This window comes from Temnothorax americanus, unplaced genomic scaffold, assembly GCF_048541705.1.
Source record: "Temnothorax americanus isolate GAGA-0224 unplaced genomic scaffold, ASM4854170v1 Scaffold2, whole genome shotgun sequence".
In the NCBI taxonomy this organism is placed as follows: domain Eukaryota; kingdom Metazoa; phylum Arthropoda; class Insecta; order Hymenoptera; family Formicidae; genus Temnothorax; species Temnothorax americanus.
Window position 1 is genome coordinate 9,333,414 of NW_027509338.1, and position 16,151 is coordinate 9,349,564.

Genomic DNA, 16,151 nt, shown 5'->3' on the forward strand with positions numbered 1-16,151 from the left:
CGCGCTATTTCTAGCGAGCCGAGAGTTGTTAGTCCATTACCAGTTGCCACTCGTATAGTGTGTATGGCGAACGGCGCGGCGCGGCCGGCTTGACTTCGCGGAAATAACGCATCCACGTGTGCCACCTGAATGGGGAAATCGAGCGCTGCCGGAGGAGCTGAGCGCGTAAATTGGACGCGGATTTGAATGCTCAGCTGCTCGGGCCGCGAGAGAACAAAGGAATCCGCGAACACTGCTATCAAATAGGTGTTTATACGAAACGTGCGTATATTCATCTAAATACATTTTTCCATTATCTCGAAATGTGGCCGCTCGACGCTTCGTTAACATCACGTGTGTGCGTTTCTCTTTGAAACAGAAAAACCTGAGATGAATCTCGGACGGCCGTGTTTGCTTCTAAATATGAATATCTTATCAATCGCGCGAACAATTTTACTTTAAATTCCCGTCACAGAAACTTACTTCCGCAACGCTTTGTAAAACCTTTCTCTAGCGGGAAATCTTTGATCGTATGCCAGATGATAAATAAACTGCACGCAGAGCCGCAGCATGATTCTCGAGACTCGCATATGTTCACACATGATTAAAACTTGATTTTCCGTCATTTTTACGGTGCGCATTCCTCGAAATATCGCACATCTCCGAAAGTATATTGGGCAAGCAGCGCTTGTTAATAGCCGGCGACTAAGCTCATCGTCAAACGAGCAGAGGCGTCCTGGATACATGCCGAAACGTTGATGCCAAAGTCCAATAACGAATGTGACACGGTTGCTCAAAATCCGTCGACAGGTGCGCGTAAATTAGCGAACCACCCAGCTTGCGACACGCGGCATATAAATTTGATGATATCGTAACGACGACGACCAAAACGAGCTTAATTCTCGCCCTGTGACATCCTCATTAGGAGAAACGCGTCGAGGAGAGTTATCTTTGCGATTCCACACAAAATCCGCGAATCGATTGGACATAGTTAATTTAATAAGCGGCGCGGGATTTACGAGCCGCGATGTAACGCGGCGACGGCGCATCGGCAGCTGCAGTCGCAGCTCGAGATTTAAAAGCCTCCTTCCCACCCGCTCGTTCGCGTTCCGCGGCAACTCTTTCTCGTTTCGTCTGTCTGTTGCACGGTCCATGGGCAGCGTCGTTCACGGCGCAAGCCGGCCGGCTTAATGTTGTTTTAATTAAGTAGGCGGTTAGCCGAAAAAAATGTCGAGTCGGTACTTTCGGTCTCGTCGACTTCCACTCGGTGCGCCCGGCTACCTTCTCACTTTCTTTCTCTTTCTTTCTCTCTTTTCCCTTCTTCCTCTCTCTCTCTCTATTTCGAGAGGTGCCGCGTAACTCAAGTCGCATATGTTCCTCGTATGTTCAGACGCGATGGACGATTTCGCTTGACTAATCGCCGTCTTTTTAACCCCCTCTACGACGCGGAGGAAAAGGAAGACGTCGTATAAAATGTTCTCGTGTTTATCCACGACAAGTTTGGATCAGCCGTCGAGCACGACATCGATGTTCGAAGAGACCGCTCTAAATGTCAAAAATAAAATGTCGCCCTATTTAAGATTGCCGAAAGCATAAATTCGTCTATCTGATAACGAATTATGGAAACTTTTCGACACTTTGTCTACTACTTGAGAACAGAGGATCTCGATATTCTTTCATTTACTTTTAGAATTATGGACCTTTCAAAACGTTATCCCATTTTTTGAACTTTCGAGATTTGACATACGTTCGATTAAAAATCTCAATCTACTGTCGAGATAATATTTAAGAAACGCGCACAAATGATGTTAATTTCACAAATGGTTTCTTTACTGCTGAGCGAGTTTACCATTTCTTTTTCCAATATACTATGGATATTATTTTAAGGACATTTTTATATAGCTTCTTTTACGTCAAGTTTAATTTGTAGAAATTAAAACCAAATTATTTACGAAAAATGAAAACATAGAAACTAATAATACTTGTTGAAACAAAGAAACCTCGGTTCTAGATACTGCATATATCACAAACATATAAGACGAATAATGATAATGCTATCCAAACACAAATTCAATTATTTCCGAGGAAACATAATTTGATTCTAGGATACAAAAGCGTATCGCGGAAGAGACGGTGTTAAGATTAAGACGAAACCGATTTCCTGATGATGCAGACTATTAGCGGGGTTAATGAGCGATGTTAAATCGTGACCGGCTATACTTTCGCCGCGGAAATGTGTTTATATATAACACACACATACACACGCCTAGATATATTATTAACCGACACCGTCGCGTATCTTTTAACGCGTAATGCATAGATTGATTTGCCTATATACATTTTTAAGCAGGTATAATTCATAGGTGATGTAACAACGCGATCCGTAAGTCTTATTAATGACGTATAGCGAGAAAAGAGCATATCGATCAATCCCATATCAGATTCCATTTAACCGTCAATTACCATATTAATGATAACATATTAATGAAATAGCGCGCACAAAATAATTTAACAAATTCTCACGGCTCTCCATTTTTCGTATAAGAATTCGTGAAAGAGAAGCTGAAGAATGGTCAGAGTGCCATGGCTGCATCATACACAGCCGCTTCAGCAGACCGTAAAATTGGCGTGTAAAAATGTATAAATATGGTACGCCGCCGGCCGGGGTACACAAAAGCGCACGTATTATCATCGGACTTAACCTAGTGTTCGACTGAAACACTTCTTCTTTGCAAGCACGAAGTTAACGAAACCCTTTGTATCGAAAAAGAGGATTCACCCCTCTGAATTGCGCTCGCCCGGCATTATCGCAAATTATACACGCCGAGTTATTTAAAAGGAATCCGGGACACAGAGAAACGCGGTATAAAGTTCTAATTACGATTTCCCCAAATTGCTAATGAGTGGTAATACAAAATGGTCCGCGGTCGAAGAATATGCGCCTCATGCGCAGCGCGTAACGCCGTTTTGAAATCACCGTGATGAATATAGAAGCAAGTTGAGGCGTTCCATGAACTAACAATCCTGATCAAAATTTCACTTGATATCTAAAAGAATGCGCTAATTTAATTTAAAAAATTAGGAAGTTACTTTTTAGGGAGTTTTTTTCATTTTTACTTCATTTATTCGATTCTTGTCTGCCTCTTGAGATCTCAATTATTGCTGCGAAAGTTCGTATAGTTCGTAACGGTTGGTTGCGTGGAGGAAAAAAAATTCTCGAATTTATTTGTTTATTCGATCACATTTGTTGTACGATTTTTTTTCGGCGATTAATAATTCAGAATTTTGTAGTTTCTTCAATGTCTTTTCGCGTGTCGCGAAGTTCACGCCGAGAGGCAGCAATCTCGCTGGATCGTCGCCGAGGCAGGCGGTTAAACTCAGGAAGGAATCTCCGCTACGATTTTGCGGTAATAGCCGTCGACACAGGACAACGGAGCTCTGCATTTCTGCCAGACAATTATAAATCGCGCATCTCATCACCTTTCCTCGCCTCTGTTTCGCCGGGACTTTTATCGGGCAGGTAATCGCGTCGGTTCTCATCCGTGACCGCTTTAATCACATTTTAACTGTGCCGAGAAGCGTCCGTGATTACTATGTACACGTCCGAGGAGCCACGAGTTACGCTCGAAGTTCGATATGCATTTTGCTCGCACACGCTGTCGAATAACGCGCATCGCGCGCAGAAGAGTGATTTACCGTTGCTTCGTTACCGTATGATTTTCACATTTTACGTATTGTCAGCTTGTATAAGAATAATAATGGTGCACAAACATCAGTAGGCTAGTTCTAAGTTTTAATTGACAGAATAAAAATGAAGGAAGAAAATGATTTCCTCTCTCCCTCCCAAATTGTTTATGTAAAGAAGTAAATTGCTTGTCAAATCTTTTAACACTCATCAGAATTTATACTCCTTTGAATCGATAAAATTATAAAATGCAGAATTAATAAATAGACGTGATGCTTACTAGAAACCAATAATACAAATATATTTAATGTAATTAAATATATTTATCGTAATAACGTAATGTAACATTTTGAAATATTTATGACATGTTTCAACTCCATCAGATGAAACATTTTTTAAATATCTCTGAAAGGTTTCAAATATATTTTGGTAACCTTTCAGCACGGTTTCAGAAAGGTTTCAAGTGCAAGAATCGCGGACATTTTGCTATTTCAGAGATGTCTCAGAGCTGTTGCAGAAACATTTTGAAATATTTATATTTATAAGATGTTTTTCAACCTATCGAATGAAACATTTCTTAAATATTTCTGAAAGATTCTTGTGCTGTATGGGAATATATTTATCGTAAATATTGTAATTACTTAAATATATTTAATGTAATTAATGTAATTAAATATATTTAAGTAATTACGATACGAATATAATATGTTATATTTATTATAAAGCAGTGCTGATTTTTGCACGCGGTATTGTAATCGTCAAGTGCAAATTAATTATTGAGACAATGTCGCCATCGTGCGCAGAATCCAAGAAGCGAATTAACTACGTAAAATTAACAATCGATAAGATGATTCTTAATGTAACTCCTTTACGTAAAAGAGAGCATTAACAAAATTTTGAATAATAATTGTAGAATTTTAATTTTAATTTGCTCTACATTATTATATTATAATGACAGCGTCAACTGTTGTTGCCACTGTTGATAATATGGATAATATCGCGAGTGTTATCTACCTTATCGTAACCCGGAAAGAAAGTTGGTTGCTCGACGGATAATAATTCGACGAAAATGAAGACAACAAAATCGAAGATGAGGAAGAAAATTGTCTGTAATTATATCTTCCGTCTTAATTACGAGTTAATAGAACACGTACATTTTTGCGGTGATGCAATTTGGAGGGAAGTTATGTTCTCGCTCAGGGAATAACATGCCATTTACAGAAAGGAGTAATAAAGAAAAGTAACAGAGATGAGGGAATTAAAGGAACAACTGCAATTTTGGGGAGATGACAGGATGACACGTGTACTCGCGATTATCGAGAAGTACCGCAATTAGGAGAAAGACACGATATCTTCACAACATTATATTTATTCGAATTCCATTCCGGTGACACGTTGGATCCATTCTGCAAACGCCGCCACTCTGGTGTACACTCCGGGTCTACCGCTTGGACAGTTTGCGTCTCCGTAGCTAACGATACCGATTTGCAGCGGTCGATCGTCCCTCATTACAAAAAGAGGACCCCCACTGTCGCCCTAAAGCACACCAAATTACAACAAGTAACGTTGCGCATTAAAAATATTCTAAATCTTATTCGTTTGCGCTGAAGAACTGCGAAGAACTCTAACGTGCGTATAGATTTGAATAAATATACCTAAATCCGAATCTTCTTTTTTTTTTTAACGTAAAATTAAATTCGGAACTTTACCTGGCACGCGTTTTTCCCGTGTCCCGGTTCCGTGCATATATTTCTGTAGTCCACTTTCCAGTATGAGACACACTTGCGTTTCGAAATTAACGGCATTAGGGCGTACTTGAGTCTTTTGGTACCTCTGGGACTGAAACCATCGCGGCCCCATCCAACCACGTAGGCCATCGTGTCGGCCATGACTCTTATACCCTCCTTCGGGCCGGCCAGATATATCGGTTGAATTTTTTCTAAAATTAAAATATTGTCGAAAGACAAAAAATTAAAAGTTCATGATTGCTATTTAAGAGTAACAAGGAAAAGGTGGATTTTAACAATCAAACACGGTTGTTTGTGCGTGAGTTAACGTTACATATAAAACATTTAATTAACATTTAATACAATAAGTTATTATAAATCGTACGTATCGGCTCTACTTTGAGCCATCTTCAGTGACGCGGTGATAAATAAATAATCTTACGCTCTTCGACAAGCGTTAGGTGAATATCTTAAGATTGAGATTATTTAATTTAACATTTATTAATTTAAGATTTTTTTTACGCGTTCCAGAGTTCTTCGTCAAGGAGCGCAAAGGTTCACGCGTTCTTCGTCACGACGAATTTTTCTCACCTGAGAAGGGAATATCTTGCGGCATGTGCAACAATCCGATGTCGTTCTTGCTGAAGAAATAGCTGGGATGGACGTAAGCCCGCGTTGTCATCATCGAGACTCCGGGTCCCCGGTTCACGTTGTAACCGATCCCGGTCTTGTCGACGACTCCGAATACCACGAAGAACCTTTGCGGGAACTTGGCGATGCAGTGACCCGCGGTCAGCACCCATCTCTCCGAAATGATGGTACCGCCGCACTGAGCAACTCTTCTACCATCGATCAATCGATGCACCACGGCCATGAACGGAAATTGACCTTCATTCGCGTAACTTCCACCGGCTATCCTCTCCATTTGCTTGGCTTTTTGACGATAAAAAGATATTCATAGAGAGAAAACAGTGAACTCTTTTTCGAAAAGAAGATATAAATGAAAATAAAAATGTATGCTGATGCATAAGTATATATAAAAATGTATAAGAAATTTAGTCTCTGAAATTCAGACGTAACATATAATAGCATTATAAAAAATTACGTGATAGATTATTCGCTTATTAAAATGAATGTGCAAATTCTCGAAATTCTGTCTTATTATATCGCACTATTATATTACTATGATTCTAATAGAAGAATAGAAATATCGTTTTTTACTACGAAATTCTTCAATTATCGTGGACGTGTTTGTATAATACTCACTGCTCGACACGGAGAGCTGATTATTGATCGTGATGATACCATTATTAAAATCAATAACGATCCTTTTGTTGTCGAAGCTTTGAGGCTGCGGTTGAACATTTCTACGCGATGTCAAAACAAGGAAAACGACGAAAGCCTTCGCACTCCACGAATCCATAGCGGACTAACGAAAAATTTCGCGTCTCGCCGCTATTTATGATTTAGTGATCAGTCAAGTATAACACAGACCGGAGAAACTGTTTGCACGAGGTGGAAAATATGCGTTAGCTCTAACGCGGTTTCATTTCTGCGATCGTCGATCGTAAAAGAATAATCGATTATTCTCACCGATTCCCAGCAAGTATGCAATGCTTTTACGTCTCTTTTTGCCGAACTTAGCAGCGACGCATTACAAATATAGATAAAATATCATTTAAATATTTTTAGATGTCATCAAAGTTCCATTCCAATGACAATATAATATTAGCGCATTTAACATTTTCGAAATATTTTTTTAAGATTTGCAAGGCTCAGACGATTAATGAATCAAATCAACAATCAAGAATATAAGAAGCATAGAGCCACAACTGGGTATTACCATTGAAACACTGTATTTCCAATAAAATTTTTTGAGGTGTCTTAAATGAAATTTGTACACGAGCTACACGAGGAAATTGGGGAAACATTTCCTTATCGAATATATATTTATTAAAATCCATTATATAAAAGGCGAGTTTAGTTAAACCTTTCTTCTGCCGCGCTCATTCAGTGGCAAATTATATGTCATTATACACGATAATCATCGTCCCGATTGCGAAATGCGCGGCGAGTTAGCGCGTCGCCCGGAGAGAAGGCGTTTCTATTAATCTCAACCGTTGCATCGAATTGATCGACAATCATTCTATTGCGCTGACATTTCCGTGATTTCCAGTCGAGCGGCCGTTGCACTCTGATTGAAACGCGCTCAAATAAGCCGCGTAATGACTCGGGAGTATTTTTTGCTGCACGCGCGGACAACCCGCGCGACGTAACGCGTGTATGCGTGATGCGTAATGCTACGATTCATCGTTTATCGCGTCCATCCCCGAGATCCTTTATTTCCTACGAAGCTGAGCTCTCCAGACCGGACGTACGTCTTCGCCGCCGTCCAATTTCGCGTGCACGACCGATCAATTGTGCTGATCCTTCTATTCCCCCCTGCAAACGACGTATATTGCGCAACGCCAAACGTCAGTTGTCGCTTTCTTCGCGGTGTTCGAAGTTGACCTGAATAAAACCGAGTAAAAGATGTAAATGAATCTTTTTGCGGATCACTTTCCAGTTTGGTACCCCTATTAGCATAACGATTCCATTATATTTATAAACGAGCGGGAAGTAATTTACTCGAGTAACTTCCGCGGAACTTTGTTCCGAGTTCCGACTCGGAACTTCCGACGGCATTTCGAGGAAGTTGCGCAATGTAACTTTACTTAAAACAATATTGCAGCGAGAAACACACACACACACACACACACATTTCAATCATCAGTATTACTTGCGCTAAAGTACTAAAAATTGATTGATCTAACATCTCTCTGTGGTAGTATTTTGTTCGAGTTTGTTCGGTGCGATTTTGCCATTGGTTCTGATGAATTCATGTTTATTTTTGTGCGGTGACGTTACCATTACGATAGTGAAGTCTTGAAAACAACAGTGATCTAATCTACTTTTTTAAGAGTTAGAAAAAAGAGTACGATCCTGAAAAAAGTCAATTTGAATATAACTTCTTAACTTCAATAATATCATAACTTCTTAGTTTCAAAATTAATTATTTATATGTTTTTACTTATTAAAAACATTTGCTTAACTTCGAAGATTAGCCATTATTGCATATATAATAGTCAATAAAAGCAATAGTTAATTAAACAGTTATATATATATATATATATATATATAATGGTTATTTAATATTAATTAAATTAATTTATAATTGATCTGTCTTTTGTATACGTCTTCTGTAATCAGTTTAGAAAGGCACAAATAATTACTTTTAAAATATAATAGCGATTATAATCGGCGATTATGAAACGATTCCGAATTTTTCAACTTCGCACAATGCATATATTATTGTACTACAGGCTTGATTATCGATGCTCGGTCACGTCAGTGTTCTTCAGTTATCCCGCGGATCTAATTGATAGATTTAACTTACGATACTATAAAACTTTACCCTCTCCTAAAAGCCATTAGTTTGAAACTGAAGACACGAAATTTAATTAATCGGATATGGTAATTTTTGAAAGTCCATTGAAATAGAAACAACGGAGGCACAGAGGGATAGAAAGGAGAAAGTATGGGCTGTACCATCGGAGAAAGTGGGTTCTCAAAAGAGGCCACTCTGTAAAAGAAAAAGATGAAGAACGTCAAAAGTTGAAGAGCGATGAAAGCTAACTTGAAAATAAGGAGTCGGGATTTCGTAAAACTGACTTCAAATATGTCAGTATTTATATGATATAAAGTAGAAAATATCATTTATTTTTACTAAAAAGACCAAGTAAAAAATTGCGAATCTAAATTAACGAGCGATGCTGCACTGTCGGAGTTTTTTCATAGGTGCAGTTCCGAAGTTTCACGAAGAACGGAGCATAACTTATAAAGGGTGATATTGTAGCCTTCTTCGATGGGGATGGGAATTCATAAATAAAGAATGTTCTCGTTTTGTTTTCCATTTATATCGTTCAAACAAAATCGGAGCAGTACTGGCCAACATTGCGAATTAAATCTCTCCGACCGGATTCTTGTACGTATAATACGCGCGCGTATATAAACACGTCAGTAAACACGCGATCGCTTTTAACAGACTCTAAGACGTTGCGCAGAATATTCCTCTCGCGGGCCTCGTGGCTTATATAAATTATCAATAAGTAACCAACTTTTTGTATTAATAACATGCAACGTATGTACATTAAATATTATAAATTAATAAAACCACGTTACACATACATTATTACGTGATATACATGTAAGAAAGTGTATTAACTCCATAAAAACTAAACAATAAATTTCACAAAAGGGGGGTACCTACACCCCTTTTCTCCCTTTTCTCGCGAAATATCTGACAATGGCGTCTGCTGGCACTTGCGCTGCTACGCACGCGCGACATTTGTCGCACCAATTTCACTCTTCACACCCTTCGCATCTGTTGGCAGACCTGGAGATCGGAGCATTCGGAGTTCGGAGTTTCGGAGCAAGGCAAGGGACGAGGAGGAGAGGAGAGATCGACGAGCGAGCGGATCACGTCCGCACTCTCCGCACTCCGCACTTTCCGCAGTGCGCGTCGTGCTGCATCGGTGATCGGCTGCGGGTTGGAGCGAGTAGCGCGAGTGACGTTACACGCACACATAGACACACAATAGGCGAATGCTGGCGGTGAACCGGTAGTGGACGATATCGTGACTGTCGTCATCGTTGAGAGTGCGCCCCAGCAGCCTGGCCTAGCTCGGTCCCGACGGAGATGATCGTCGCCCACGTTAATCGCGACGGAGCGTGCGTGACGACGTGCCGGACGCCCGACGTCGTCGCGACGGGGATGTGAAGCGAGAGGGTCGCGCTCGCGAGAGCGCCGCGCGGCATCGTCGCCGTCGCCGTCGTCGTCGTCGTCGTCGTCGTCGTCGTCGTCGTCGTCGTCGACGACCAGCCGTCCGCGACGACCTGGCCGACCACTTCGCAGGGGGGGCAGACAAAAAGCGCGCGCGCGTGTTGTCGGCCGAACGCGGTTTATACGCGCAACTCACGTCCGCGGGAGGCGGCGCGAGTCCGCGGGGGAGCGCGATGGCGGACTTCGACGCGATCTACGAGGAGGAGGAGCACGAGCAGCACCTGGAGGAGCGCTACGTCGCGATGGTGCCGGACCCGATCGTGATCCGCGGGGCTGGCAACATGACGGTGTAAGTCTCCCCCTCGGGAAGGAAGCGTCGCTCCCCGAGTTTCTTTGTTCACTGTTCACTTTGTTGTCTGGCGGAGCGGGGTGAGGCGGGAGGGGGGTGAGAACTCGCGCTTCCACAAAGAACAGAGGCAAACAAAGCCACCTGATCTCGACTTACACTTCGGCCGGGTTTTTCTCGTTGTTTCGACGACGCCAGCGCGCGGCGACGATTTCTTTTTTCCCCCCCTCGACGAGGAAATGCATATTCAATCTGTGGATTCTTGTATAATGAAATTGTCGTTCACCTTGGGGTCGAGCAAATATTTTCACTCCACTTTATTGAAAAGATTTTCAATGACATGTTCCATATAGTTGTTGAAACACGTGGCAAAAATGTCGCTAATGCGTGGTGTGATTTTACTTTCAGATTCGGTCTGAGTAACCGTTTTGAGTCGGAGTTTCCCAACGGCCTCATGTCCCGCGTGGCTCCAGAAGAATTCAAGGCAACTGTAATGAGAGTGAACAGTGTGTTGAAAAAGACTTTGCCCGTTAACGTTAAATGGTTATTCTGCGGTTGTGTATGCTGTTGCTGTACCCTAGGATGCTCTCTGTGGCCTGTCATTTGCCTGAGCAAGAGAGTGCGTATACGATTGAAAGAAGGTCCAGCTTATGGAAAGTTTTATGCTCCGCGAAACGCAAATTGTTCATTTATACATTTCGCTGGCTTTAATTAGATTTTAATATATGTACAAAGCATTAATGTGCATTATCTGTCTTTCTAGACTCAGCATTCGTTGAACAAATTGTTAGAATGGGAGAATAGTAGGCTCTACCACAAACTTGGTTTACATTGGAGATTGGCGAAGCAGAGATGCGACAGCTCCTCCATGATGGAATACGTAAGGCACTACGAAATTATTAGAATTTTTGAAAAACCTACACACATATGTATAATTTTCGCGACACTGATTGTTTCCCTTTATTTGGCATTGCAGGTTCTCTTGATTGAATTTATTCCAAAGATTCCAATCTATAGGCCCGACTAAAGCAATGCGGAGTTGTGCAATTAGTATAAATCTTGTGCAAATAATCAGTGCAACGTGCAAGAAATACAGAGGAGATAAAAGTGCCGCTACGGTGATATAGGTACTTTCTGGTACTTATGTAATACATATTTTTTTTGGTAAATATCGCGGGTAGGAATGCACGGTACAATAATTCAACTTAACGGAGTATACATCACGTTTTGATTATAGAAAGGAAAAATAGCCGCGTTGTTTCTTCAGATTAATTTATATATAAACGGAAGAAACTATTGCATATATAAAAAATCAGATGATTGTTCCATCGAAGATATTTATATCCGTTTGGATTAAATGCAATTATAGGCGTCATTTTGTATATGTTTTTAAATGTTTTGCGCTGGAAACTTCTCGACAGCTTTATTTATCGGTTTGTTCAGTCGTTGCCAAAAAATAATCTCATCTTTTTTGTACCGAGTTCCTCGTAACGTTTTGGTAATACTTTACTCGTCAACTAGAATTTAAGCTTTCAGGTAAGAAATTAATCTGATTCAGTACAACGAACGTATTAAAGTACGGATGATGACGTCAAAATGAGTCGCGCTAATCAATCTGTCTAATCGTTGCATAACGCAACACACGCGCGTTGCTCATGTTGTGTACATACGTACGTGTACATACATAGAAACTTATTTTAACTGTAGGTTAATTTCTTACCACGGTGATATTAGAAAGTATGACATGTAAAGCGCAGCTTTACCTTCTACAAATTTGACAAGATATTTTACCACGAATGAATCATCAGAGATGAAGAACCGCGCGCTGTCACGCGCGATTAAGGTATCAACATAGATTTTGGAAGAGATGTAGATAGCAATCGCTGATAAATACTAAATATACCGACGAGACGAAAATTTTATTTGCGAAACGCGGTCTGTAATAGGGCAAACGATACACAGCTGTAGAATAGCATCAGCGCGCAATTTATCGGGCACGGAAGGACCATAGGAAATATTGTAGAAGACTGAACGAGCTCGTTGATTCTTGTTTCTTGATGAAAAGGTCAGCGTTATCAGTTTTTTTACGCATACACCGCATAATCTTGTGTTCGCGTGACCTTAGAAGAATGATTAAAGCTTAGCGCATGAACACATTTCTGTCACATATCCGTTTTCCCTTTAAGCTAATGTTTAAACTAGTCTTAAGAAGAATGGTGAAATTGTTCATTAATAAATTTTAATTTTGTGGATAATAATACATTTTTAATTTACTTAAGTGGCACTGCTATCATAGTACTGTTTACTCTATTCTTGTTAATAATGTACTGTTGCTCATATAACGTGTTTCTCATATAACTCATATATACAGGGATAGAATATCGAAATATCAGAACGTCTCTCATGTAAAGGAATTTTGTTGCATAGGCACTATTTTGTGCATTACAGTTTAACGTTCCGCACAGATATTTCTCTACTAACAACTCGTCCAACGTGTGATAATGCGGCTGTTATCAGCCCCGCATTGCTTTCGCACTAATGGACACCAAATCGAACAAATTCACTCATCGCCAGGCGCCCGCAAAAAAAAACCAAAATGGTTGTAGGAAAGTACGCAAAAGCATGTGAAAATACTACAAGTGTTTCTGTTGCTGTTCAGTGGCTGTGATCGAGAACAAAAGACTAGCTTTGAATTTGAATGTGTATCGCAAGCAGCTACACATAACGCCCGTGCTTTATCTTATGCGGTTCTACACGTTAAAGCCTTTTATATAGAATACCAGATTTACTCTGTTTTCTCTAATATTTGTACTTATTCTATAGAGTAATTAAGTCAAAGTAACAAGCGTTGCATTAGAGGCGTCTGTGTCACATAGATTAATACGAATGCTGCAGCATTCGTATTAATCTATTATTGCCATATCTGATTTCAATCATAAATACCATAGGTATAAATCCATTTTATCACTAATATCTTGAGAAATGAAGCAAACAGAGCTATTTATATAGATTCTCATTTCACTCGATGGGATATATAGTGGAACGATTATACTCTCGTTGATCTGTTGAATAGTTGATAATATGTCGAATAATAAGAGCGTCATAAGCGATCATAAAAATCACATTGTCATATTTTCGGACACGTGTGTACGAACGAATTGTTATACGATTATTCTTCCAATAACTGTATAGCAGGCAGAAGTGTCAATATTTCTGTATGTAATGTCCTTTTAATCGATCCATTGAACAAATATTGAAGTATATATATATACATATATATCGAAACAGAGATATACTGTGTAATGGAACCGTGCTTTCTAAACCGGCTATCGCGATCCTCTTGGTAGCGTATAATAAAATTAAGGCTGTGTTGAATCGGTCAAAGTAAGGGACGCAGAATATGGTTCTAAACTATGCTTAAAAAAAAATAATTCTCGCATATTTCTAGGAATGAAGGACTTACTTAACATGCCGACGAATAGAGGCAGATTTTATTCCGTTTTCCTCGCGTTTTCTCAAATGCTAAATACGGTCTAATTGTCCTCTCTTGAAACTACATACATCACGTATCGGAAAACCGCATGTAATGTTAACCACGCTCAGTTTGCGGGTAATGCAATTACACATATACTTAGTTCGTTAATTCATTAATATTTTAATATAGTTATATGTATAGTTATATATATATATATATATATATATATATATATATATATATATAAAGGCCACGTATACTAAAAAATTAATTAAGTCTATATGGCTTTAATATGCATACCAATATTGTCTACGCGAAAACTTATATTATCTTTTCTTCGCTCATAAACTATGTAGATTCTGTAAAAAAAAAATGAGAGAATTGTTTTCCGTCGGTGTTTTATCCTGAAAAAATTAATATTTTAAATATCAGAACAAAGGATAATACTAATTATAACATGAATAACATAATGTAACAAGAAAATAATTATAAGTACTAAATGCTTATCTCCAAGGCAAGAAAGCAAATTACCCGTGTAGATAGTCTATCTATAGATTATGATACATGACGACACACATAATTTACATAGTTTGCATAGTACACGTAGATATACGAGTAGACGATTGATGTGTGTGTTTTATGCTTTCCTTGGATGGTTGATTCAATAACAAAACTCGCTTCGGAAATTATGCACTTTATAAACGAGTGCACTTCTATAGTCTGAGATTTTTCAATTCGCGTTGTTTTGCAGAAAAGTTCAGCTGGTATTGTGCGTGTTGGATGTTGAACGAAGAAAAATATCAAAGCATCGCTCGACAAAGATCCTTCGATTTGCTCATATCATTCAATGCACCATATACTCGTGAATATTCATGTAAATGTATATTTACTCTGAATTGTAAAAACAAATGTATACCGCAAGAAAGATAATTATTCGAAATTAGTTTACTTTTTAGATCTGGTTCATTTATTATTACTTGAGGGATCGAATATATATCACTCCGAGTAATAGAAATATTTTTTCAATAAGACGACTTTGTGTGTGGATTTACATAGATGTTGACGTTAAGACGTAAGAATGTAATAATATTGTAGATAAGATGATGAAGAGAATGTACAGCGAAGCGAAATTTATAATATCGATGATTACATTGCGAAACATCAGGGGAAAGGAATATATATTTTTGATAGAAGAGAAATGTGAGCGTAATGGATTATCGGGAAATTGGAACCTAGACATTTGGTGTTGAATTTACGTTTCAGATTGAATATTTTTTTTATGCGAATTACGTGTATCACGATATCAGGATATCGAGAAGATGTCGACGACAAATTAATCAATACGAGTAAATTACACGAGTATAAATTAATGACATCGCATATCATTAAACATTAGTTACGTTAGATGTAACTTGCCAAAGCATTTATTTACCTAACATTTTTTAAAGTTTAAGTCAATAGACGAATTTTGTAGTTGCAACGCATTCTCGGCGCAAAAGCGGCTAAATAGCGAAATTATTGTCAAGCTATCGTGGTTTCAACATGTGCCTTTTACTCGTGAATTTGTGTGAATCATATAAATGTAAATATTATATGTTAATAATACGCATTAAGAAAATATATTTGTATAGAATGAGAGTGGTTCCTATTGCGCATAAATAAAGTAACCCGCAAGCTCGCGATATCGTTGCACAAGATTACATGACGAATCGAAATAGCATATCATCAATTCACAATAGATACAGGCTATCCATTTCGGAGCATCATAACATTGAGGTGCGAAAGTGTGAAATATGACGTAATGAGATATACGTAAATATATATTGTTTCAAGCTTTTGATTAACGGTCGACATAACGCGCGATTTACTATATGCCGACTAATTGTTTTCTGCTATACGATTATCTTTTACACACATCGTTTGTTAGCCATGTAAATTTGTGTAACCGTGTTAACTGTTTTTCAGTTTGAAAATAAAATATACGATTGTATAATAGCCGAATATATTTCAAGTTTAATGCGTTCCTATTAGTCGGTATTTCCCAGCGACTGCAAAGAAATATGTGGAGGAAGGAATAAAATGCGGATTATTAGTTTTTAATATAATCGGCCGTAAAC

At 39.0% G+C, this 16,151-nt stretch overlaps 2 protein-coding genes and 2 long non-coding RNA genes across 4 annotated transcripts in view; 2 read left to right on the top strand and 2 right to left on the bottom strand.

Annotated features, from left to right (window-relative positions):
* LOC143897140 (uncharacterized) overlaps positions 1-8,454 on the top strand; it is a 164,407-nt gene extending 155,953 nt beyond the window's left edge. The window contains exon 5 of the long non-coding RNA XR_013256858.1: positions 5,923-8,454. This is a non-coding gene — a long non-coding RNA (uncharacterized LOC143897140). The remainder of the gene's footprint in view (positions 1-5,922) is intronic.
* On the bottom strand, positions 5,016-6,814 carry LOC143897139 (chymotrypsin-like protease CTRL-1). The gene is made up of 4 exons (XM_077405505.1): positions 6,658-6,814; positions 5,983-6,324; positions 5,374-5,603; positions 5,016-5,200 (listed from the first exon to the last, which is right to left on the bottom strand). The coding sequence occupies exons 1-4, from the start codon at positions 6,812-6,814 to the stop codon at positions 5,033-5,035; spliced, it is 897 nt and encodes a 298-aa protein (XP_077261631.1). The 3' UTR covers positions 5,016-5,032.
* A 1,255-nt stretch (positions 8,455-9,709) lies between the features above and the next one.
* On the top strand, positions 9,710-16,029 carry LOC143897120 (cysteine-rich hydrophobic domain-containing protein 2). Its single transcript, XM_077405461.1, has 4 exons — positions 9,710-10,562; positions 10,968-11,178; positions 11,323-11,439; positions 11,536-16,029. The coding sequence occupies exons 1-4, from the start codon at positions 10,447-10,449 to the stop codon at positions 11,584-11,586; spliced, it is 495 nt and encodes a 164-aa protein (XP_077261587.1). The 5' UTR covers positions 9,710-10,446; the 3' UTR covers positions 11,587-16,029.
* Positions 15,869-16,151, bottom strand: part of LOC143897121 (uncharacterized) — a 109,155-nt gene continuing 108,872 nt past the window's right edge. The window contains exon 3 of the long non-coding RNA XR_013256848.1: positions 15,869-16,082. This is a non-coding gene — a long non-coding RNA (uncharacterized LOC143897121). The remainder of the gene's footprint in view (positions 16,083-16,151) is intronic.

What these genes read in the sequence shown, in the direction of transcription:
- LOC143897139 (XM_077405505.1), bottom strand. Translation starts at nt 6,814, where the DNA reads ATGGATTCGTGGAGTGCGAAGGCTTTCGTCGTTTTCCTTGTTTTGACA. An exon ending in GCAAGATATTCCCTTCTCAG is followed by an intron (nt 5,604 to 5,982) that starts GTGAGAAAAATT and finishes TTTTAATTTTAG; the next exon opens with AAAAAATTCAACCGATATAT. An exon ending in ACGGGAAAAACGCGTGCCAG is followed by an intron (nt 5,201 to 5,373) that starts GTAAAGTTCCGA and finishes GGTGTGCTTTAG; the next exon opens with GGCGACAGTGGGGGTCCTCT.
- LOC143897120 (XM_077405461.1), top strand. Translation starts at nt 10,447, where the DNA reads ATGGCGGACTTCGACGCGATCTACGAGGAGGAGGAGCACGAGCAGCAC. An exon ending in GGGGCTGGCAACATGACGGT is followed by an intron (nt 10,563 to 10,967) that starts GTAAGTCTCCCC and finishes TTTTACTTTCAG; the next exon opens with ATTCGGTCTGAGTAACCGTT. An exon ending in GCTCCTCCATGATGGAATAC is followed by an intron (nt 11,440 to 11,535) that starts GTAAGGCACTAC and finishes TTGGCATTGCAG; the next exon opens with GTTCTCTTGATTGAATTTAT.